Genomic DNA, 19,313 nt, shown 5'->3' on the forward strand with positions numbered 1-19,313 from the left:
TGTTGTCTTGGCACCACCTAACCAGCTGTTCTCCTTCACCCTGGTAAGCTCCCTGCCGCTTTCCTGGTGTTTTGATGGTGGAGCAGCCTTCTGAAGTCATGCTCTGAGATTGAAAAGGGGGGACCAGCCAACCTAGGGTGGGGGAGACTGAGAGAGCTGGTCTGAGCTTCACTGGACTCCAATCTACAGTAGAAATGACACAATTACAATCCCATCTCCACATTAATAACCTGTTTGAGCCCCTCCAGTCTGGTGTTCTCCACTGGCTTCACATCTAGAAGGCACTCCACCATCTGACCCCCCCTCATCTCCCTGACCTCATCCCCCCCTACCAACCCTCGTGGGCCCTCAGATCCACATCAGCCGGTCTCCTCTCCATCCACAAATCCAACTTCCGCAGCTTCGGGGCCAGAGCCTTCTCCAGGGCAGCTCCCAGGCTCTGGGACTCCCTTCCCCAAACCATCGGTGATTCTGAGTCCCTCACCATATTCCAGTCCCGCCTCCAAACCCATCTTCTTTCTTTCATTGTTTTGTCTGATGGTCTGTTTATCTCTTGTCTGTAAAGCGTCTTTGGGTTCAGAAAAGCGTGATATAAATTGAATGTGTTATTATTATTATTATTATTAGAAATCCTTCAGCCTCTCAGGAAGGGGGGCTCACATGATGCTTGGTCTTGTAGTTAGTGATTGTGTGCCGGCCCTGCCAAACCCCCTTAAAGTCATGGACTTGGAGCTTGTTTTCAGGTGTGACTCTAGAAGTGGCTTCAGCTGTTTGAGCTGCCTTTTGAAGTTGCTATTTAAGGAGTTTGTATTGGTCTTTGTCGCCACATTGAAATGCAGCATTTGTCTCACTGCATAGGCGCCTTACTTCCTTGTTAAAGCGAGGCTTGTTGTTGCTATGGTAACAGGTTTCTTCTACATGGAGACGTGGTTGAAATCTCCCAGCACCAGGACTGCAGAGTCCTGTTGGAGGTCCCAGAGACTGTTTTCACACCGACTTCATCTGTTAGTCACATGTCATGACTTCACGTCAGCGCCCCCTTGTGGTTCACATGGCTCATTGTTGTTGTGAAGTCAATTTGGGCAGCAGGACACATTTAGCTGAAGAGAATCCCAATGAACAGCTTATTTTTGTGATGAACCAATTTTCATATTTCATAAGAATTCTGCTTCATTTTGTACATAAAGTGTTGACTTAATGTTGTACTTTATAAACAAGTATTTGATTTTGTATTTCAGGGTTTTACTCTTATTAATCATTTTGCTCATTTCATAACAATTGTACATGATTTTGCTGTTTTTCATAAATTTTGAGCTCATTTGACTTAGTTTAAGGAATGTTGTTGTTTATTGTGACTTTTTATTCATGACGATGTTTTATATGATGAGAAGAGAAAGCAAAAAGCAAAATGAAACAAAAATACCAAAAACTAACAAATATGAGGCCATGGGATGATCAGTAAATCAAAGCAAATTTCAAAATAAAAGTCTGTATTTAGAATAATACAAAAATATTAAGGAATAAAATCCAACTCGTATCTTAAATAAAAAATAATTACATTTAATTAATTTCTGAAAATCAGGAAATGATCCATTCGCCATGATGCACTTTGATACTGGGATTATTATGAATTGAATTTAGTATAAAACCATGCAGTAAGATGTCTTGATATTTTTTATAATGATAGTCAGGATGACTCTGAACCAGAATCCATTGTAAATATTAGCAAACTTCTTAACGAATAATTTTAATGTTTTTTTGAAAATCAGGAAATTATCCATTCGCCACTTTGATAATGGGAGGGATTATGGGTTGAATTTATGATAAAACCATACAGTAAAATGTTTTGATATTTCATATGATAGTCAGGATCACTCTGAACAAGAATCCATTGTAAATATTAGCAAACCTCTTAAGGAAGAATTGTAAGTAATATTTGAAAATCAATTTATGATAAAAACATACAGTAAAATGGCTTGATATTTGCTAAAATAATTTTCAGTATCATTAACAACTAGAATACATTGAAAATATTAGCAAACCTATCATTTTTCTCATGTTTAACCATTGCAACGGGTATAAAAACTGCTTTCCTATCCATTTTGGCTACCTCGGACACCCGTACCGTAAGTGCAGTAATAGATGCGCAACTGATAGCCTACTCAGCGGCGGCTGGCTTGACGGGGCTTTTTCAATCGGCGGCTGGCGTGACCGCAGTCCGTGGCTCGGGGTCATCATGCTGGGGACTCTACCACCTTTGCCGGGTGGTAGAGTCTGCCTCATGAAGTTTGGTAAAGTTGCGCTCTCCACGCTCCATGACTGAGCGCGCACGAGCGTGGCACTCATTACAGCACATTTCCTCTGCGCTCTGGTGGTTTAAAAAGGAAGATACAGTGTAACAAGTATACGATGGCTTAATGGCTGTATGTATGTGTGTTGATGACATATGCACAGTAAATAAGGAGAACATGTAGTTATTCCTGCTGTGTTCTGCAGGGATCTAATGGAGGGTATTTGTTGTATCCTGTATTACATGCAGGAGGGCCGTCTCCTCCTCCTCCTCCTCCTGCGGTGACAGCGCTGATTCAATATTTCAAATTATTTTGATTCAAGATACAAGTTGGATTTTAAAAGAAGGTGTTTATGCAAAAAATATCACTCAGTAAAAGCATCAAAAACACTGCTGGAGTTCATCATGATAACGTGGATCTAACGTATGATATGGAGTGTAATTAAATGTGTGCGAGTCATCAAAATGATAATAGTTTTTCTCACGTTTACTTCCTACAATCTGACTTCAGTTCACCACAGCTCCATCTGTGTCGCTGATTCCCCTCCAGTCTCCAGAATGTGGTACCGGTACCATGCCTCAGAGTTTGCTTACAGGTAGCAAATGTATTGAATACTTAACATGATCCAACTATCTAATGTTAAAATAATGTAATGTCATCCACTATTTGGGAATCAGCTCGGATGTTTACGCATTCTGAAAAATAAAAAGCCTGAAACTAAATAAAAATGATATTTTTTAAGAAAAGTAAACTGTAGATGATATTGCCTGTTTATAGACCAATACAAGCACAATAAAAATGAGCATGAATTTACATCTCTCAAGACTCCAGGAGATGGCACTGTGCTGCAAATGCTTCATGATAACAGCTGCAGGGATGAACCCCAGAAGTTAGCGTCACACAGAACCCCTCAGCAAAATGCTAATTAGACTTTTCCTTTAGAATATGGCAGAAACTAATGCAGCAATTCAGCTGCAGAGTCAGAAGTCCAAACTCAGGTCAGAATTCCTGACTTCTGACACTGTCAAGTTTTAATGATGGAATGAAGCAGGAGGAAGATAATTATAGATTTGTATTGTTATAATATACAATGATTTGTTTTTGGAGCACCACATAAAATAAAAATAACATGCATGAACATTGACGCTGTCCACCTCTCAGTCTCACGTCTCCTGTTTCAAAGAGTGGGGGACAACATGGGGACAGCGAGAACTTCGATGACTACATGAAGGCAATCGGTGTGAGCTTCGCCACCCGGCAAATGGGCAATATGGTCGAACCCAATCTGAAGATCAGCATGGATGATGCTGGCTTAATTTCAATGAAGTCCGAAACCACGTTCAAGACCACGGAGATCAAATTCAAGCTGAGTGAAGATTTCGTCTAGACGACCGCAGACGGCCGAAACACCAAGACCATCATCACGAGTCAACATTGGTCAAGATAGGGCTATCAGCCGAATGGCTTAGTGCTGGCGCGAACGGTACATTATGTATATCTCGTAAATGTCCCCACTAATAATGCATGGAATGTTACCAAACTTCTGCAGTAGTACACATAGGGTCTGTACTCACAAAACGAGGCATTTGAAAGTTTGTAATTACACCAGGAGTTTATTTAAAAGAACACTTGCCTGATAGCTTCTATCCTCGGCTGCTAACGCTAAACTAACGCTACCGCAGCGTAGACACCACTTCCGTGTTTACCAAGCTGTTTCCATGACGCGAGTTTCATGCCAGAGTATGAAACATTTTTGCTGAATTTTTATAAATGCTTGTATTATCAGGTCAACAAGTGTTGACCTGATAATACAAGCATTTAATACAAGCAGCTTCACTTTTATCTGGATTGAGAGCTGAGCCGTTAATAGCAGACTGCTCACACTGTTGAGTTGAGAATGCTCATGGGTAGGAATGATCCGTCTCATCTCACCTGAGCTGTCAGATGAGCAGGTGTACGATGAACCAGAACTGCCACTTGATGAAGACCCACTAAATGTGAGGCTGCAGCCCTCGGAGGGACGTGGACTTGTCCTGCTCCTCTTGCTGGCCCTTTTAAGAATCTCCTCTCTAACTGCATTGGTGATGGGCTCAGTGTGGCGTCCTGCAACAACAGACACATGGCTTAGTTTGCTATCTACTATGTACTATATGATCGTCAGTGTGAGAGACTAATGGAAGAACCAGCATCAGTTAGTCAACATGCTGCAAGTGAAGACCAACCATGATGCAAAATGACACATTAAAAGCCTAAAAATACATGAACATTTGAAATGAGTGATCACAGATAAAGTTAGAGACCACAGAAGTTTGTCTTTTATTAGGCTTGTTTCGAATCAAGCATGCGCATGCATTTGCCTCGCAAAACCAGGCATTCTGGGAAAAAAACATCACAAATGCTGGTGATAACTTCCCTTTGCGACATGTCACATGACTTTAAAAACTTGCGGTATCTCCAGGGTACCTCCCTCCGCATGCTTTTCTCTGCAGATGGTCTGAAATAAGTGCGGACATAAGACACTCCCCTCAACGTTGCCTTAGTTGGTTAGAATTATCACGTGGTATTTCCCACGTGAGAAAATTCCTCAGCCTCCGTCAACAACGGGACTTCAAATGCGTCGGCTCGAGTTTGTCAGCGACGGAGAAAGCCAGCGTCACTGAGCAGACCATATTCTTTGTGCAAAGTCCGTGAAGTTTCCCCTGGCACGATAGTTTTTGTTATGTATACAATTATTAATAAAGTTTAAATTAAAAAAAAATAAAAAACGGTCCGTGAAGTGCACCTGTGTCCGACTTGGACGTGGTGGGAACTTGACGTGTTTATGACGAGTTCCGGCGGAAACTCTCAAGTCTCGTTCATGCATCGGCGCAAATGCATGCGATCCGAAATGCGCCAATTTTGAATGTTTACAACTCTCAGGCTCCTCCCCCACGACCACTGAGCTCCTCCCCTTCGACTCAGTGCTTTTTGAAATCCCTTAGATCACGCCACCGTTGAAACGCGGGTCCGATGTTGACTCTGGTTTTATCACGGGCACCGTCACAATCTTTCTTTTTTCCTCCTTTTCCACCGGTGTTTTCTTTTCCTTGGTTGTTTTGGACCTCCTCGTTTCGGTTTTTAATCGAGGATTTGGAAGATTGTTGCTACTTCCCTCCGCCTCCCCCCTGTGATAGTGGTATGACCCGTGGGAAGAGGGACTCTGTGTGTGCTTCAGTCTGCAGTTTAAAAAATAACAATTATAATAATAGAATTAATTTGTAGTGTACTTTTCATTCATTCAAAGTCAAGACTTTTTTAAAGTTTTTTTTAAAGTACACTATGACTGGGACTTTAAAAAAGTCCTTTGACTGCTAAATTGCACCTTCTTTCTGATGTACTATGCTTCATTTTTATTCATTGAATGAAAAGTACACTACAAAGAAAATCTATTATTATTATTATTGTTATTTTGCTATTATTGTGTTGTTATTAACTGCAGACTGAAGCACCTTCCAGTTAGTCTACATGCTGCAAGTGAAGACCAACCATGATGCAAAATGACTCATTAAAAGCTTAAAATGTGTTTTCATGAGTGTCTTTAAAATGTCCAGCTATTTGTACGCCTTCCCGTGAAATAAGGTTGAGATTTTCAAGTAAGAGACTGCAGTTTTCCCAGGACTTTGTCCTCACTACTTGTTACTCCCCTCAAGTTGAAATCACGAAACCAAGTCGTTCCTTTATATTTACTGGCATTTATTCACACGAATGTGCAAAGGTGTGCTTAGAGAACTAGACATACAGAAACAGAAATACAGAAACAATTACTTTCTTATCAAGACCATATACGTAGCAACAACAGTATCCTTAAGGCTACATGACGTCACGTTAGCTTTAACGTCTATCAACATTTAGTAGCAAGATAGCAACGGTACCTCATTGGCCGCTTTACTTGAGAGAAATAAAAAACAGGTCTTCAGTTCTTCATAAAAACATAAATCCTCGCTTCAATGTACTGCACAAAATATACTTGCGGAATACTGAGGTATCTCCGTACCGCGAACGTGGTCCAAACAACAACAGTCCCTTCAGTAAACCCGCCCCCGTCTGTCACTTCAGAACTTTGGTTCCTACGTGAGTTATGACTCTCATCAAGCCCGTAAGACTTGTAACTTCAAAGAAAACAAATAAAACAAAATAAAGGCAGTTTGACATTAAATTGTTCTTATGTCTTACTATTCATGTGTATTCAAATATGTATTAACTTATTTATTTAACCTATTTATTCAACTGTCGTTGATGGCAGCTACACTACTCACTCAGTTGTCTCCTGGAGGACGGACACTGAACAGCGCTGGTTGTCTTCCACAATATAGAAGTCATGACTCTCGAACAGTAGTGGTTGAACGTAGTAATAGCAGATATGTGATGTGTCCAGGTATCTGATCTGTGTCCAGGTATCTGGTCTGTGTCCAGGTATCTGATCTGTGTCCAGGTATCTGGTCTGTGTCCAGGTATCTGATCTGTGTCCAGGTATCTGATCTGTGTCCAAATGTCTGCTTTAATCTCTTCTCAAGATGTGGAACTCTGAGTGTTGTGACCTCACTAAGTGACTGTGGCCAGTCAAGTTGTACTCATTGGAATTCGGAATGTCAAGTTCAAACCAAAACACATTTGAACACAAAAATATATTTTTTAATTTTAATTTGATTTGAAACAAACTGTATTTCACAGTGTACAAAAGTCTTTCAACATCCTAAAAATAAAACTCTTTCCCACTTTTTCTGTGCATGAAAAGTCCCAGAATATGTTCTTTTATGTACAAGGTGTTACCATGTTTATCCTAGAAGAGACTGCTGTTCCTTCTACAGGTGGACTTATTTGTTATTGAACCGAAGGCAGATTTTTAGGATTTTCTAAACCTCACATTCTGCTGTTAAGTCTGCTGGTCTGGTTGAAATGATGACGTACCTGGAGGGATCTGAAAAAGTCCCTTTGCTGCCGGCCATGTTTGTCTGCAGAAATAATAAGACCACACTGACAGCATTAATCTGATTTGAACATCTAAGTGGTTTCCTGGTTGTCATAGTAACAGTCATGTAAATGTCATCAGTAGGTAGATTCTTGTCTGATTAAAAGTTTTTTGGTTTCCCAGAAATGCAGTTCTGAGAAATGTTTCTAAGTAAAGAGTAAAGCTCCACCTCTTCCTGTACGCAGATCTGAGGACAGCACAGGTCTGGAATGAGACATGATGTCCCAGATGTGCTCAATAGGATTCAGGTCTGGGGAACAGGCAGGCCAGTCCATAACATCAATGCCTTCATCATGCAGGAACTGCTGACACACTCCAGCCACATGAGGCCTAGCATTGTCATGCATTAGAAGGAACCTAGGGCCCACTGCACCAGCATATGGTCTCACAATGGGTCTGAGGATCTCATCCCGGTACCTAATGGCAGTCAGGGTACCTCTAGCAAGCACATGGAGGTTTGTGTGACCTCCCAAAGAAATGCCTCCCCAGACCATCACTAGGCCACCATGAAACCGGTCATGCTGGAGGATGTTACAGCAGCAGAACGTTCTCCGCGGCGTCGCCAGACCCTGTCATGTCAGTCACATGTGCTCGGGGTGGACCTGCTCTCATCCATGAAGAGCACAGGGCGCCAATGGCGAATCTGCCAATCTCTGTGATCTCTAGCAAATGCCAATGGCATTGCACGGTATTGGCTTTTAAGCACAGGCCCTATTTGTGGACGTCGGGCCCTCAAACCACCCTCATGGAGTCGATTTGGGACCGTTTGAGTTGAAACTTGAACATCAGTAACCTGCTGGAGGTCATTTTGTAGGGCTCTGGCAGTGCTCCTCCTGTTCCTCCATGCACAAAGGAGCAGATATCGGTCCTGCTGTTGGGTTGTTGTCCTTCTTCGGCCCCTCCACGTCTCCTGGTGTACTGGCCTGTCTCCTGGAATCTCCTCCATGCTCTTGACACTATGCTGGGGGACACAGCAAACCTTTTTGCCACAGTGTGCATTGATGTGCCATCATGGATGAGTTGCACTAACTGGGCAACTTCTGTGGGTTGCCTCATGCTACCTCTAGTGGTGCAAACACTGGCAAAATTCAAAAAAGAAAAAAATCTGCCAGAAAGGCCGAGAACAGAGAAATGGTCTGCGGTCACCACCTGCAGAACCATTCCTTTATAGGGATGTCTTGCTAATTACCACTCGTTTCCACCTGTGGGCTGTTCCATTTACACAACAGCAGGTGAAATTGATTCCCAATCAGTGCTGCTTCCTAATTGGACAGGCTGATATCTCAGATACAATACAGGGCTCCAGAGTGCGACCACTTTGGTTGCAAATGCGACCAAAATTTTTATGAGTGATTTTTATGAAATTGTAAGCACAGCATCTCGTTGTGTTCTCCTGATGGTATCGTGGTCTAAACCAATAAGAGACAGAGCTCGGGCGGGTCCTTGCCTCTGATTGGCTGTGGTCCTTTTCACTGCTGTAAATTTTGTCAGTTTGAAAAATGTGAGCGAGCTGAGCAGGTACTTTTCTTTGAAAATGAAGAGAGGCAGAAAGCCTGGCCCCAAGACAATTAATTAATTAATTAAAAAGCCCAAAAATATGCCTTCAGACAGGACTGGTTGAAGCAATTTCCCTGGCTGATGTACGATGAAGAAAGGGACTCAATGCACTGCATTTATTGTCGGGAGTGCCGTCAGAATATGGCCGGTAATAGTGCGTTTGTGGAAGAGTCAACAACATTCCATGTCCAAAAAGCATACATGCCGTGATAAGGGTGTTAATAAAGCTCTCCCAGCTGCATTTCAGCGTCAGGCTGTATCGATCACGTCCGCTGAGGAATCTGAAATGATTATAAAATTCAACGTCACATACAATATTGCAAAGGAGGAGTTGTCGTTCACTAAATCTAAGTCCGAAATTATTCTGATGAAAAAGATGCCGACACACTGAAGAACAAGACAGCTGCGGAGGTTGGAAACGCCACGTACACGTCATTCATGATTGACACTACTGCTGCATTTTGCATAAAGGGAGGCCGGTCAACATGTTAATTGGACATGTCGGGTGGAGCATGGACACGCACAGTGTTTGAAGGCCCACATTACAGCATGAGACATCATGAATAGGAAATTGTATAGTAGCCTATTCCTAATATTATTAAAAATGAATAGCCTAAGTAAAAATATCAGTAGGCTAGGCTAAGATCACATAAACAGTTTTCCATTTGCAATCTATAGGCTAGTGACCTGTATGATCTTTTTATTCTTGAGGAATTTATGCTGCCACAAAGCAAGCATTTGCTGCGTTTGGGCATCAGTGTGCAGATTGGCTGGAGAAAACGGGTGCTCTGGGTGCTGATGGTGCTGCAGTTAACCTAGGCCATAAGGGGGCGTCATTATGTAAAAGGAGAGCGATGAAAAGGTGACCTTTTGGTGTTAAAGGCGACGCGATGAAAAATGTGGGTGCACCTAAAAAAAAAAGTTAGGTGCACCAGTGCAACCAATGCATAAAGTTAGTCTGGAGCCCTGCACAACCTTGATTTGAATTGAATATCCAAAAATATGGCTTGAGCTTTGCTTTCTTTGTATAAGAAAACTCACAAGGTGATATATTGATACCTGTATTTTATGTTTCTTTCTTTTAGTGTCCACATTGTGGAAAGTCCTTCCTCAATTCCTCGTTCCTCCAGAATCACATCCAGCGGCGGCACCCTGATGAGTACGAGACCGGTACGTCGCACATTCAATCATTTAAGGATGTCCTGTGAAGATGTATTTGCAGCTGAAATATGATACGCTTCCTCACATTGTGTCGTGACACAAACATCTTGTTTTCTTTGTTCTTCTACGTCCTTCCAGAGTTCCGGTCAGACAGTGAGAAGAAATCTCAGATCGACAGCCTCAAATTGGAGATCAGCGTTCTGAAGGAGCAGATTGTTCAGCAGCAACAGGACCTGCAAGCCAAAACAGCTCAGGTAGGAAAAACGACACCTTTTAAAGCAAAAATGGCAAACTTCTGGTTCCTGCTTGTTTGATTTCCGTCGTGATTCCAGGAAAAAGAGCAGCAGTCCCTGCAAAAAGACCTGCTGAGAGAGTTGGACCGCTTTAAGGCGGAGGAGATGGCGCGCATGGACAGAAAGATAGAAGACAGCAGGGACGGCATGCGTAGAGAGATGGAGTATCTTTACACCCGGAACATTCAGGCTCTCAATGTACGAAAAGAATACTTGGATGATCCATTTTGGTTCTCCAGCATATATTTTATTCATACCTTTTTTTTAACTATTTTTATTCATAGGAAGCAAATCAGAATCAGACCGCCAAGCTTGAGAAATCGTCCGTCCCTGTTCACTCGCAGCCAGAGAGGGATCTGGACAACTACAAAGAGATGCAGATCCAAGCCATGCAGAAGCTGGAACACCAACTGAAGAAACAGGTCCGTGTCGAGGCCAGATGTTCTTTCCATAATTACAAGTGAATGAAATCCTTTTGAGGACACAAATATTCTCCTCTAGGATCAAAAGTGGGAATCCAGGCTGCAGGAAATAAAGGGCCAACACGAATCTGAAAAGAACCAGGTATGTGTTCTTATCAAACCTCATCATTATTATGTCGTTTACGTGTAATTTGAAGCCGTGAAACGTCGCCTCCCAGTTGCTGAACGAGCTGAGCAGGATGCAGACGTCGCTGGCGGAGCAGCAGGAGAGCGGCCGGCGGCTGCAGCAGGAGATGGGCAGGAGGCTGCAGGAGAAGGAGCGCACCATCAAGGCCCAGAGAGAGCAGGTTATAACACTTACACTCGCACAGCCAGGAAGTGAGGCGGGGGGTCAGCCCTTGTTCAGGATATCCTGTATTTGGCCTCAGATTATGTTGTATTGAGACATGATGATACTGTATATTTGACAGGAACCATAGTGCACAGGAAACGGATACTTTTCCTGGAATGGCACCACAGTTTCCCATTACTCGCTAACAGCTGAGCAGCCAGAGTTCACAAACTTGCATTGTTTTAATAAAAAAGTTGATTATTACTTATTATTACTTTTGATTACAATTATTACTAGTCATTAAAGCAGATGGCACTGACAAAACCACCAATCATAAATGCTCCTTTTCCCAACTTCCAGATGCGGAATATTTCCTCAAATCCACCCACCAAACTAGTGGAATTACCAGGTTTGGAGACCATTTCAGTTCCTTTTTGTTTTATTGAAGGAAACGTCATGTACGATCTCAACGCATGCATGTCTTCTCTGTCTTCCAGTCATCGTCAGTCCACCAGCTCCGGAGCCTAAACCAAAGAGAGTTGTGCTCGGTAAGTGAGTGGCTGTCGTCTTATCAGGAAATAAGAAACTGTCACTCCCAGAGAGGCTGAGCATGCACTTCCATGCATGAAGGATTTACAGAGACAGCCCCCCTTTAAAAAAAACATTTGACCTGACTTTTATCAACGCCCTTTGACCTCATGTGCTGTCCAATTAGAGGAGCCAGTCTGTGCTCCTAAGCTGGATCCTATACAGGAGCTGTCAGAAGAGGAGAAAGGTAAAACAGGCAACGAAACCACCGGAGCCGACCGACTGCATGATGTCTGCATGGATGCATCAGTCTGTTGTGGGGCAGCCTTTTTCCTTAAAGGGACGGGTTGTGTTTTGTTGTGCTGGGATGTATAAGGTACTCCCTCTGCTACAGTGGACCCTCATACATCCCCACTACAAACAATCCAAACGATCCACTTTTCAGAAAGGGAGCTCCTTGTCTGACATTCGTCGACGTTGCCGATCATTCCATCCATCCGTCATCTGGTTGCCTTGTTTGCTGCAAATCAACTTGTAGACGTTCTCCTCTTCTGCCTGCCCCGCTGCAGACACATCCATTAACCCGACCTTGCCTTTGGATCGAGCTTGCTGTGAAAGTTGACAAATGCATGCGTATCGTTTCCCCCTATTTGCCGCCTGTAACCGTAGCCTGATGGTCCAAATTAAAGGAGACCTCTTTTGTAGACTCGAGCAGCTTCTCTGAGAGGCGGCCAGCGGAGAAGAAGGCCGAGCCCGTGCCAGAGAAGAAGCCGAGGCTGACCAGCAGTGCTCTGAAAAGGAACCCCAACATCAAGAAAGAGATGCGGCCGGATCTGGAGCAGGCTGTTATGGAGAAGCTGGAGAGCCTGGGAGTCAAACCTGTAAGTACCTGCAGCCGTTTGTTGCCTCCGTTGAACTTGTTCAGATGAAGAATGCCCATCATAATCAGAACTTCCCTCGACCCTCCTCTCAGGATCAGAGCGGTCTGAAGGACAGAGCGCTCACTTCCATCCTGGCCAAGGTGCATTCAAAGCGGGAGAGCGTCGCCAAGGCGATGCCTGAATACTGGCGCCATCGGGAGGAGATAGCCAGCACTGTGGAGCAGAAGCTGGGCGGCGAGAGGAGAGGCAGCGACCCTGCTCCCGAGTCTCAGTCCAGATCCAGGCAATCGGTTCAAGGCGAGTCATCAAAAAGCCTCTTAGCACGTGAGATCCATCCATCCATCCATCCATTTTCTACCGCTTATCCTGTATTTAGGGTCGCGGGGGGGGCTGGAGCCAATCCCAGCTGTCACTGGGCGAAGGCAGGGTACACCCTGGACAGGCCGCCAGTCTATCGCAGGGCCAACATGTAGAGACAAACAACCATTCACTAGCACGTGAGATCATCTCCCCTAAGTTCTAGGAACCACACTGTACTACTTTGTACGACTAGCTTGTCATCCATGCATTAGCGGCTTGTAATTGGTTTTGACTGTGTGCACACATCACTATCGGTCTAATCTGGGAAAGCTCGTTTGCTGCCACATAAACTAACATAAGCTCTGACACACAGTCTGTGTCTGATCCTCTAATAGTGTTTTTGTCTGCGTGCAGTGTTGCAGATCCGCCCTCGATCCAGCAGCCTGCCGTCCAGAGCCACCCAGGTGATGTCTGGACCTGCAGTCAAACAGGCCAAGACGCCCCAGCCGGCACCCAGGATCAGGACCGCCGTCCAACCCAAGACCTCTACGCCCAACGTCAAGTCCGCTCTGAGGACCTTCACATCCAAGTAAAGAGAAACTGGATAAAATAACATGCTTTCTGTAGGTTGAAGTTGAACGATGGGTTAAAAACGGTTTCTGTGATTCTCGAGGACCCCTCCTTTCAGTTCAGATGAGGAATCGGAAGAAGAGGACACGGATATTGAGGAGGAAAAACCCCCAAAACACCAGAGGGGTAAATCGCCACAGTCGAGACTAAACCAGGTCCAAATCAGACCAAGCAAAGCCAGGCCGGCTCCAGCCAGACACTCCTCCAGCCCCCAGCTGGCTAGGGGGTCGCTCGGTGGTGGGACCAAGACCGCGGTGACGAAGATGGGCAGCGACGAGGAGGACGAGTGGTCGGAGCTCAGTGAGCTTCAGGAGATTGACCCGAAACGTCTCCAGAGTTACAAAGACCAGAACGGCAACGTGGATAAGAGGAACTCTGGCAAAGGCAAGTGTTCTGTTCTGAGTCCAGGTTTTTTAGTTTAGTTTTTCATTCATGGTAAACAAAACTCTGAAAACCTGAGAAATCAAGGATAGTATTTAGAAATGTCAACTTGCATTAATGAGAATGTATTTTATGAATTCTTTTAGAGAACAAAATCAGTGACCTGGCTCGAAAAATGGAGAAGCAGTTTGCAGAGAGAGCAATAAAGAAACCAGCAGGGGGCATCAGCGTGTTTCCAGAGAGGCAGGACGAGGTCCAGGAACTCACGGTGAGATTCACAAGTGGTGTCATTGTGATGTGGTGGAAAAGCCGTGTCGGCCGTGTATGAATGACGTTTCTGTGGTGACAGTGCACAGATCTAGAGGAGAGCAGTGAGTGGATGGTGTCCTCCTTAGAGGACAGACAGGAAGTGTCCAAACCAGCCCCGGGCTCTGGACCAATGAGGAAGAGCCTGGACTCCCCCAGCACCAGTGTCTGGGGAACCTCCACAGGAAAGGGAGCCAAATCAGGTCAGCCCCAGTCATAACTTAATTATCTAGTTTTTTTTTTGTTACTGTAATGGTAGTATTAAATCCTCCTATCGGTACTCTGTATCAGCAAGTACTGAAATACAAGTACCAGCACTTTGTCTAACTCTTAATAATTCATGTCGATGAATTATGTCAGGCTTGTCTTCTTTATTTCATGGGCTGTATATTGAAACAAAAACATGGCGCATTTGGGTACTGACAGGGATGCCGGTTACCGCGGCAACACTTGGTGCTGTAACCCTGCTGTGTTGTGCCCGGCAGGTCTGACCGAAGCCGGAACAGGAAGCACCCTGAAGAGCAGCCTGTGCTCCCTCAGCGACTTCAGCGACTCTGAGGACATTAGCAGTAAATACAATAAACACTACAGCTGAGTACAGGTGATGCAGCTCTACGTCAAGCACAGACACAAAGACCTCCACTCTTCAGACACCTCCAGTCCATCCTACTCTTCTTATATGGAAGCTGTGATACAGAGAGAGAGCAATATGAAACAAAGGGACATCTGGGCATAAAAGAGCATTTTATAAATACGAGAAATGAGATATTCCTGACTCACCTTATGCCTTGTGCAAATCCTTTACTTGCCTTAGACCATTTCAACCCCTGTATATTCACTGAAAATCCAACCCACACCCACACCAGATGAGATGCCTAATGTAGTTTGTGTAACGTTTTGTAAATCACATTTTTATAATGCCTTCATGTGTTACATTAAGAAACGAGATGTGCTTTTTGTATAGAAAATAATTATACCAGCAATAAACGATTTCTGTGGGCTACACACACGACACACGCCGTCGAGATTCTGTTTTTTTCTTCAACCAAGCACAATAACCACAAACTGATTCATTACTTATATGTCACATTCTCATTTTTGGTTTAATAGATGATTTTTTTTCAGCCACGTTAAAAATTATAATTGATGTAAAAAGCAAAATAGGAATAAAGACATGTATCTGTTGTATTGCTGTACAAAATTCAGGATATATAAGTATATGATCTATGAAATGATCTATGAATGTGATCACCTTATTAAAGAACTACCCAACAGTAGTTAAAGTTTAAGTTATCTAAACTTACCAATGTAGTTTAGTTATCTAAACATATCTGTGGCTTTGTTGTCTCAACCTAACTATGTGGTTTTGTTTTTCGCTAAGACCACAACGGGGTCCCGACGGCGCGCCACAAACCTGAGCCGTTCTTTCTGTTCCGTTGCTCTTCATTTTCCCGTCGTCATGGTTACAGACGGACCTGGGCAAAGTGATGCTGGAGGATTACTTTCAGCCGTTAGTGAGCCCGGGTCTCTTTTAACATGACTCTGTACCTCCGTTTTGTAATGCCGAACATGCTGCTCACTTGGACATGTGACAGAGCTCTAGGGAAGGTCAAAAGGTCAACCCCATCCTGGCAAGGAAAGGCGTTTTCATCCATGGGTTCAACTCCCGGCGGTTGCATTCTGAAAGATTGAAACTGATGAAGGTCTACACGTATTCAGTGTTGTGAAAACCTGCGAAATAAAGATGACAGCTTTTTCCAACTCGTATCGACTCGTGATCCTGATTTGAGTCCACGGAGCCCGGAATCTTCCATCTGGTCTGCTGGATTTACTCTGTCGCATGATGTCGCACAACATGCTAATTCTGGGAACATCGTGAAATCTGTAGCTTAAATGAAGCATTAAGCTCAGTTTTACCCATTTAAGGTAGCTAGCTAGTGAGCTAACTGCTAGCATGTCGGCTATTGTTACCATTACGGTTAAGTTCTCTAATAGTGACATAATGTTAGCGATTAGCATTAGCAATGTATTATATTAACACTATATGTAGAATTAAAATACTTGGTACTTAAAGGCTGAGTAGGTTATTTGGGAAAACCAGAGACTTTGACTTTGAACGCATCGCCTTTAGTGCCGTCATAACCATGCTGAACCTATAGGTGGCAGTGTAACGAGTATGTAAATGTTAAATGTTGATGAATGCCTTGTCCTTGCATTTGTCATGTTGATTAATTTCCAAATTTTACAATTGTATATTTTATTGCTTTATTTTATCCGTTTTTAAAGTGTACTTGTATATTTTTTTTAAATATTGTTTGAACCGGTTAAACAATTCAAACCGGTATCCAATAGCAACAATAGAATACGCTATGTCACATGGAACAGGTTGGATCAAAGGCCACGGAGAGCTTCAAGCAGACTCTCCAGGAGAAGGAAGAGCAGTGGGAGACCACCGAGAGATTATTATACATCATTATTATAAGTATTACTACTATCTCATGTTACAAATAGACAATGGTGGTGTAGTGGGTAAGGAATAAGACACATTATCAAAGTGTTGTTGGTTCACATCCAGGTTTGAATTTTACCGAATGACTTATTTTTTACCTTGAGTTCAGCACTATTTATGAAAGGCACACTCACACACATGTATCACCAAGATGACTTTAATTCTCAAATGATTTGATGTTGGATCGGCACATGAAGCAAACATCTCATGTTAGGTTGACTGGAAACTCTTTGACTTTCTTCATTATTTCATTCACCACTAGGGGTCCCTAGCGTACTTATTTGAAGCTTTGGGTGGTTCATCTGGCTGAGAGGCTTTGATGTTTCATGAGGCTTCATCTCACCATCACTACCTTCAACACAACAGGTTTCCCACACATCCTCACTCAACACCATCTTCCCCCAAATGACCCGCTTAAATCCCCCCAGCACCTCCTTTCCCTAATTGGCATGTACCATTACCTTTCCTTCACCCCTAAACATACAATAAAGAAACAAATATGTGTGCGTCTCATTCCACCTGTGTATCCACCTCTACACACCCATCTGATTTATGACCGACGTAACGGCAGTCCGTCGTCACATACTGTCAAATATGGTGAGTGTGAGAGGCTGTGAGGGCTTGAAATGGTAGAAATACAAATAAGGACATCACTCCGCATGTCGCTTTATTTTGATGATCTGAAAGTGTTGGTTTTTATTTCACATATTTTACAGCCTGATCTGAACGTCTTCCAGGATCTTATCATCCCAGACCAGACGTCATTGTCAAATCATTGATTTACTACATTCCTATTATTTCAAGTGTTTTATGCTCCTTAAATCTTTAATGTTAATATATCTGTGTAAATGTAATATTCCACACATGCACTTTGTCTGTGGGTAATTTCCTTCAGGTAAAGTCAGCATCAAAAGTGGGCTCAAAATGTCCGCGAGCGAGCCCTCGCGCACTTCAGGACTTGACCGTGGCACAGACCTGAACCCTCAGGGACTAAATGGCAATGAGCATCAATGGTCTTCTCTAAACCATGGCAAGGTTGTAGTATGGGCATTTCCTACTATGACAAACTATATATACGTCTTATATTCCAATTCCAAACAAAATATAAACACTTTGAAAAGTGAAATACACTAAAGAAGAAAGGACTACTGCCACCGGCGGAGGGAGCCTATTTACCCGACAACGGCCGTGGCGCGTGACGCGGTTCTTCAAAGAGAGGACTTTTTCCCGCTCAGCTAAGTACAGCGGTAAGAGGTGAGTTTAATGATGTCATAAATTATGTTTTCCATTAATATTAGGTGTAGCAACGTAAAGCTCGGTGGACCGACACTATCGTAGCTAGTTAGCATTAGCTAGCTAGCCTCCACTAATATGTTACTGTGGCTGCGGGTTTCACGGCTGAGTCACCGCCATGGTCACTTCCCAGCTTCGCTCTCTTAATCATTCTATTGTCCAGGAAGTTTGATAATTAATGAGCCAATGCTTTGGTAATGAATATAATGCCACTAATTACTTGTGATAACGTGGAGCATGCTGCAGACTATGAACTCAAAACTCTGTTCTGAACGGACATTTGGCCGCGTCGCCCCCCCTCACTGCTCCGTTGGTCTCTGCCGTCTCTGCTGTGTGTTTGTGGGGGAACAGCGGGCTGGATGACGCGCTGGAAGAGCGGACAGCGAAGCGGAGAGACCACGGAGAGAATGAGACGGACTTTGGGTTCAGGTTTACTGGAGTCGTACAGTGAAATGATTAATTTAAACCGAACGTTAGAATTGGTTTTTCGTGTCAGTTTGAAGGTAAAACAGTTGAGTCATAACTTAACGTCAAGCGTCTGGAAACAGGTGAACTTGTTGTTACTCTGAGGTTGAGACAACCAGCCCGTCCTCCCTACCACCGCTGTGTGTCTTCACAGCAGCAGAGAGGCTGACAGGAGAGGAGCAGTGACGTCACAGGGCTGCTTAATGCAAGTTTCAGTTGGAAACTTTCCATGGGAATTATCAGGAATTCATGGGAATAAACCTGCAATTTACAAAATTGAAGGTTGGTCCTGAACAGGGATTTTTAATATAGTTGTGGAAAATGTACTTAAGCATAATTTTGACTGAAACAACCAGATTTCATGCAAATACACTTGAGAGTATCAATGCTGGTATCTTATTCTACCACAAAATGTCTTTGTGTGCAAATATTGTGAAAAGACATACGTGAAGAATGCCACAAAACTGCAGCTGCATATTGTAAAGTGTAAATATAATATATTAATATTTCCAAAATTCCCCAGCGTAACTTCCCATGGAAAGTCTTCAGAAAATGTACTGGAAATGTTCTGCCGCTTTACAACCCAATCTGATACAGATACACTGAAATAATTGTCAGTCAAGTTAACTTCTACATGTTAGTCGAAAGTAATTTGGAATATAAATCTTAACTTGAAATGGGAAGTCATATAAACATATTCAAGTTGTTTTAACTTGAGATGGTGAGTTACAATAATGCAGACGTGTGTTTGTGTGACTCGGTAAGGGAAGTTTTCTGGCATTTATAATGTAAAACAATTATTTGTTTTAACTGATAGTATGAAGTTGTAATAACTAGTGGTTAAAAGTAGGGCTGCAGCTATCAGATCTTTTTGTAATCGAGTAATCTACCGATTATTCCATCGGTTTATCAAGTAATCGGATAAAAATTAACATTGTATACAGCTCCCATATACAC

General features: G+C 43.2%; 1 protein-coding gene across 1 annotated transcript; it reads left to right on the forward strand.

The window, feature by feature from the left end:
- Positions 1-4,204: 4,204 nt before the first annotated feature.
- Positions 4,205-15,101, forward strand: LOC311010077 (cilium assembly protein DZIP1-like; the record flags this gene model as incomplete). The annotated part of the gene is made up of 17 exons (XM_084004558.1): positions 4,205-4,288; positions 9,942-10,026; positions 10,156-10,271; positions 10,350-10,508; positions 10,595-10,732; positions 10,812-10,874; positions 10,951-11,079; positions 11,424-11,472; positions 11,561-11,611; positions 11,779-11,838; positions 12,297-12,472; positions 12,565-12,769; positions 13,187-13,361; positions 13,446-13,786; positions 13,930-14,051; positions 14,133-14,292; positions 14,575-15,101. The coding sequence occupies 17 exons, from the start codon at positions 4,205-4,207 to the stop codon at positions 14,682-14,684; spliced, it is 2,223 nt and encodes a 740-aa protein (XP_083860684.1). The 3' UTR covers positions 14,685-15,101.
- Positions 15,102-19,313: the final 4,212 nt, after the last annotated feature.

The sequence above is a fragment of the Eutrigla gurnardus genome, assembly GCF_963514095.1.
Source record: "Eutrigla gurnardus genome assembly, chromosome: 24".
NCBI lineage: Eukaryota > Metazoa > Chordata > Actinopteri > Perciformes > Triglidae > Eutrigla > Eutrigla gurnardus.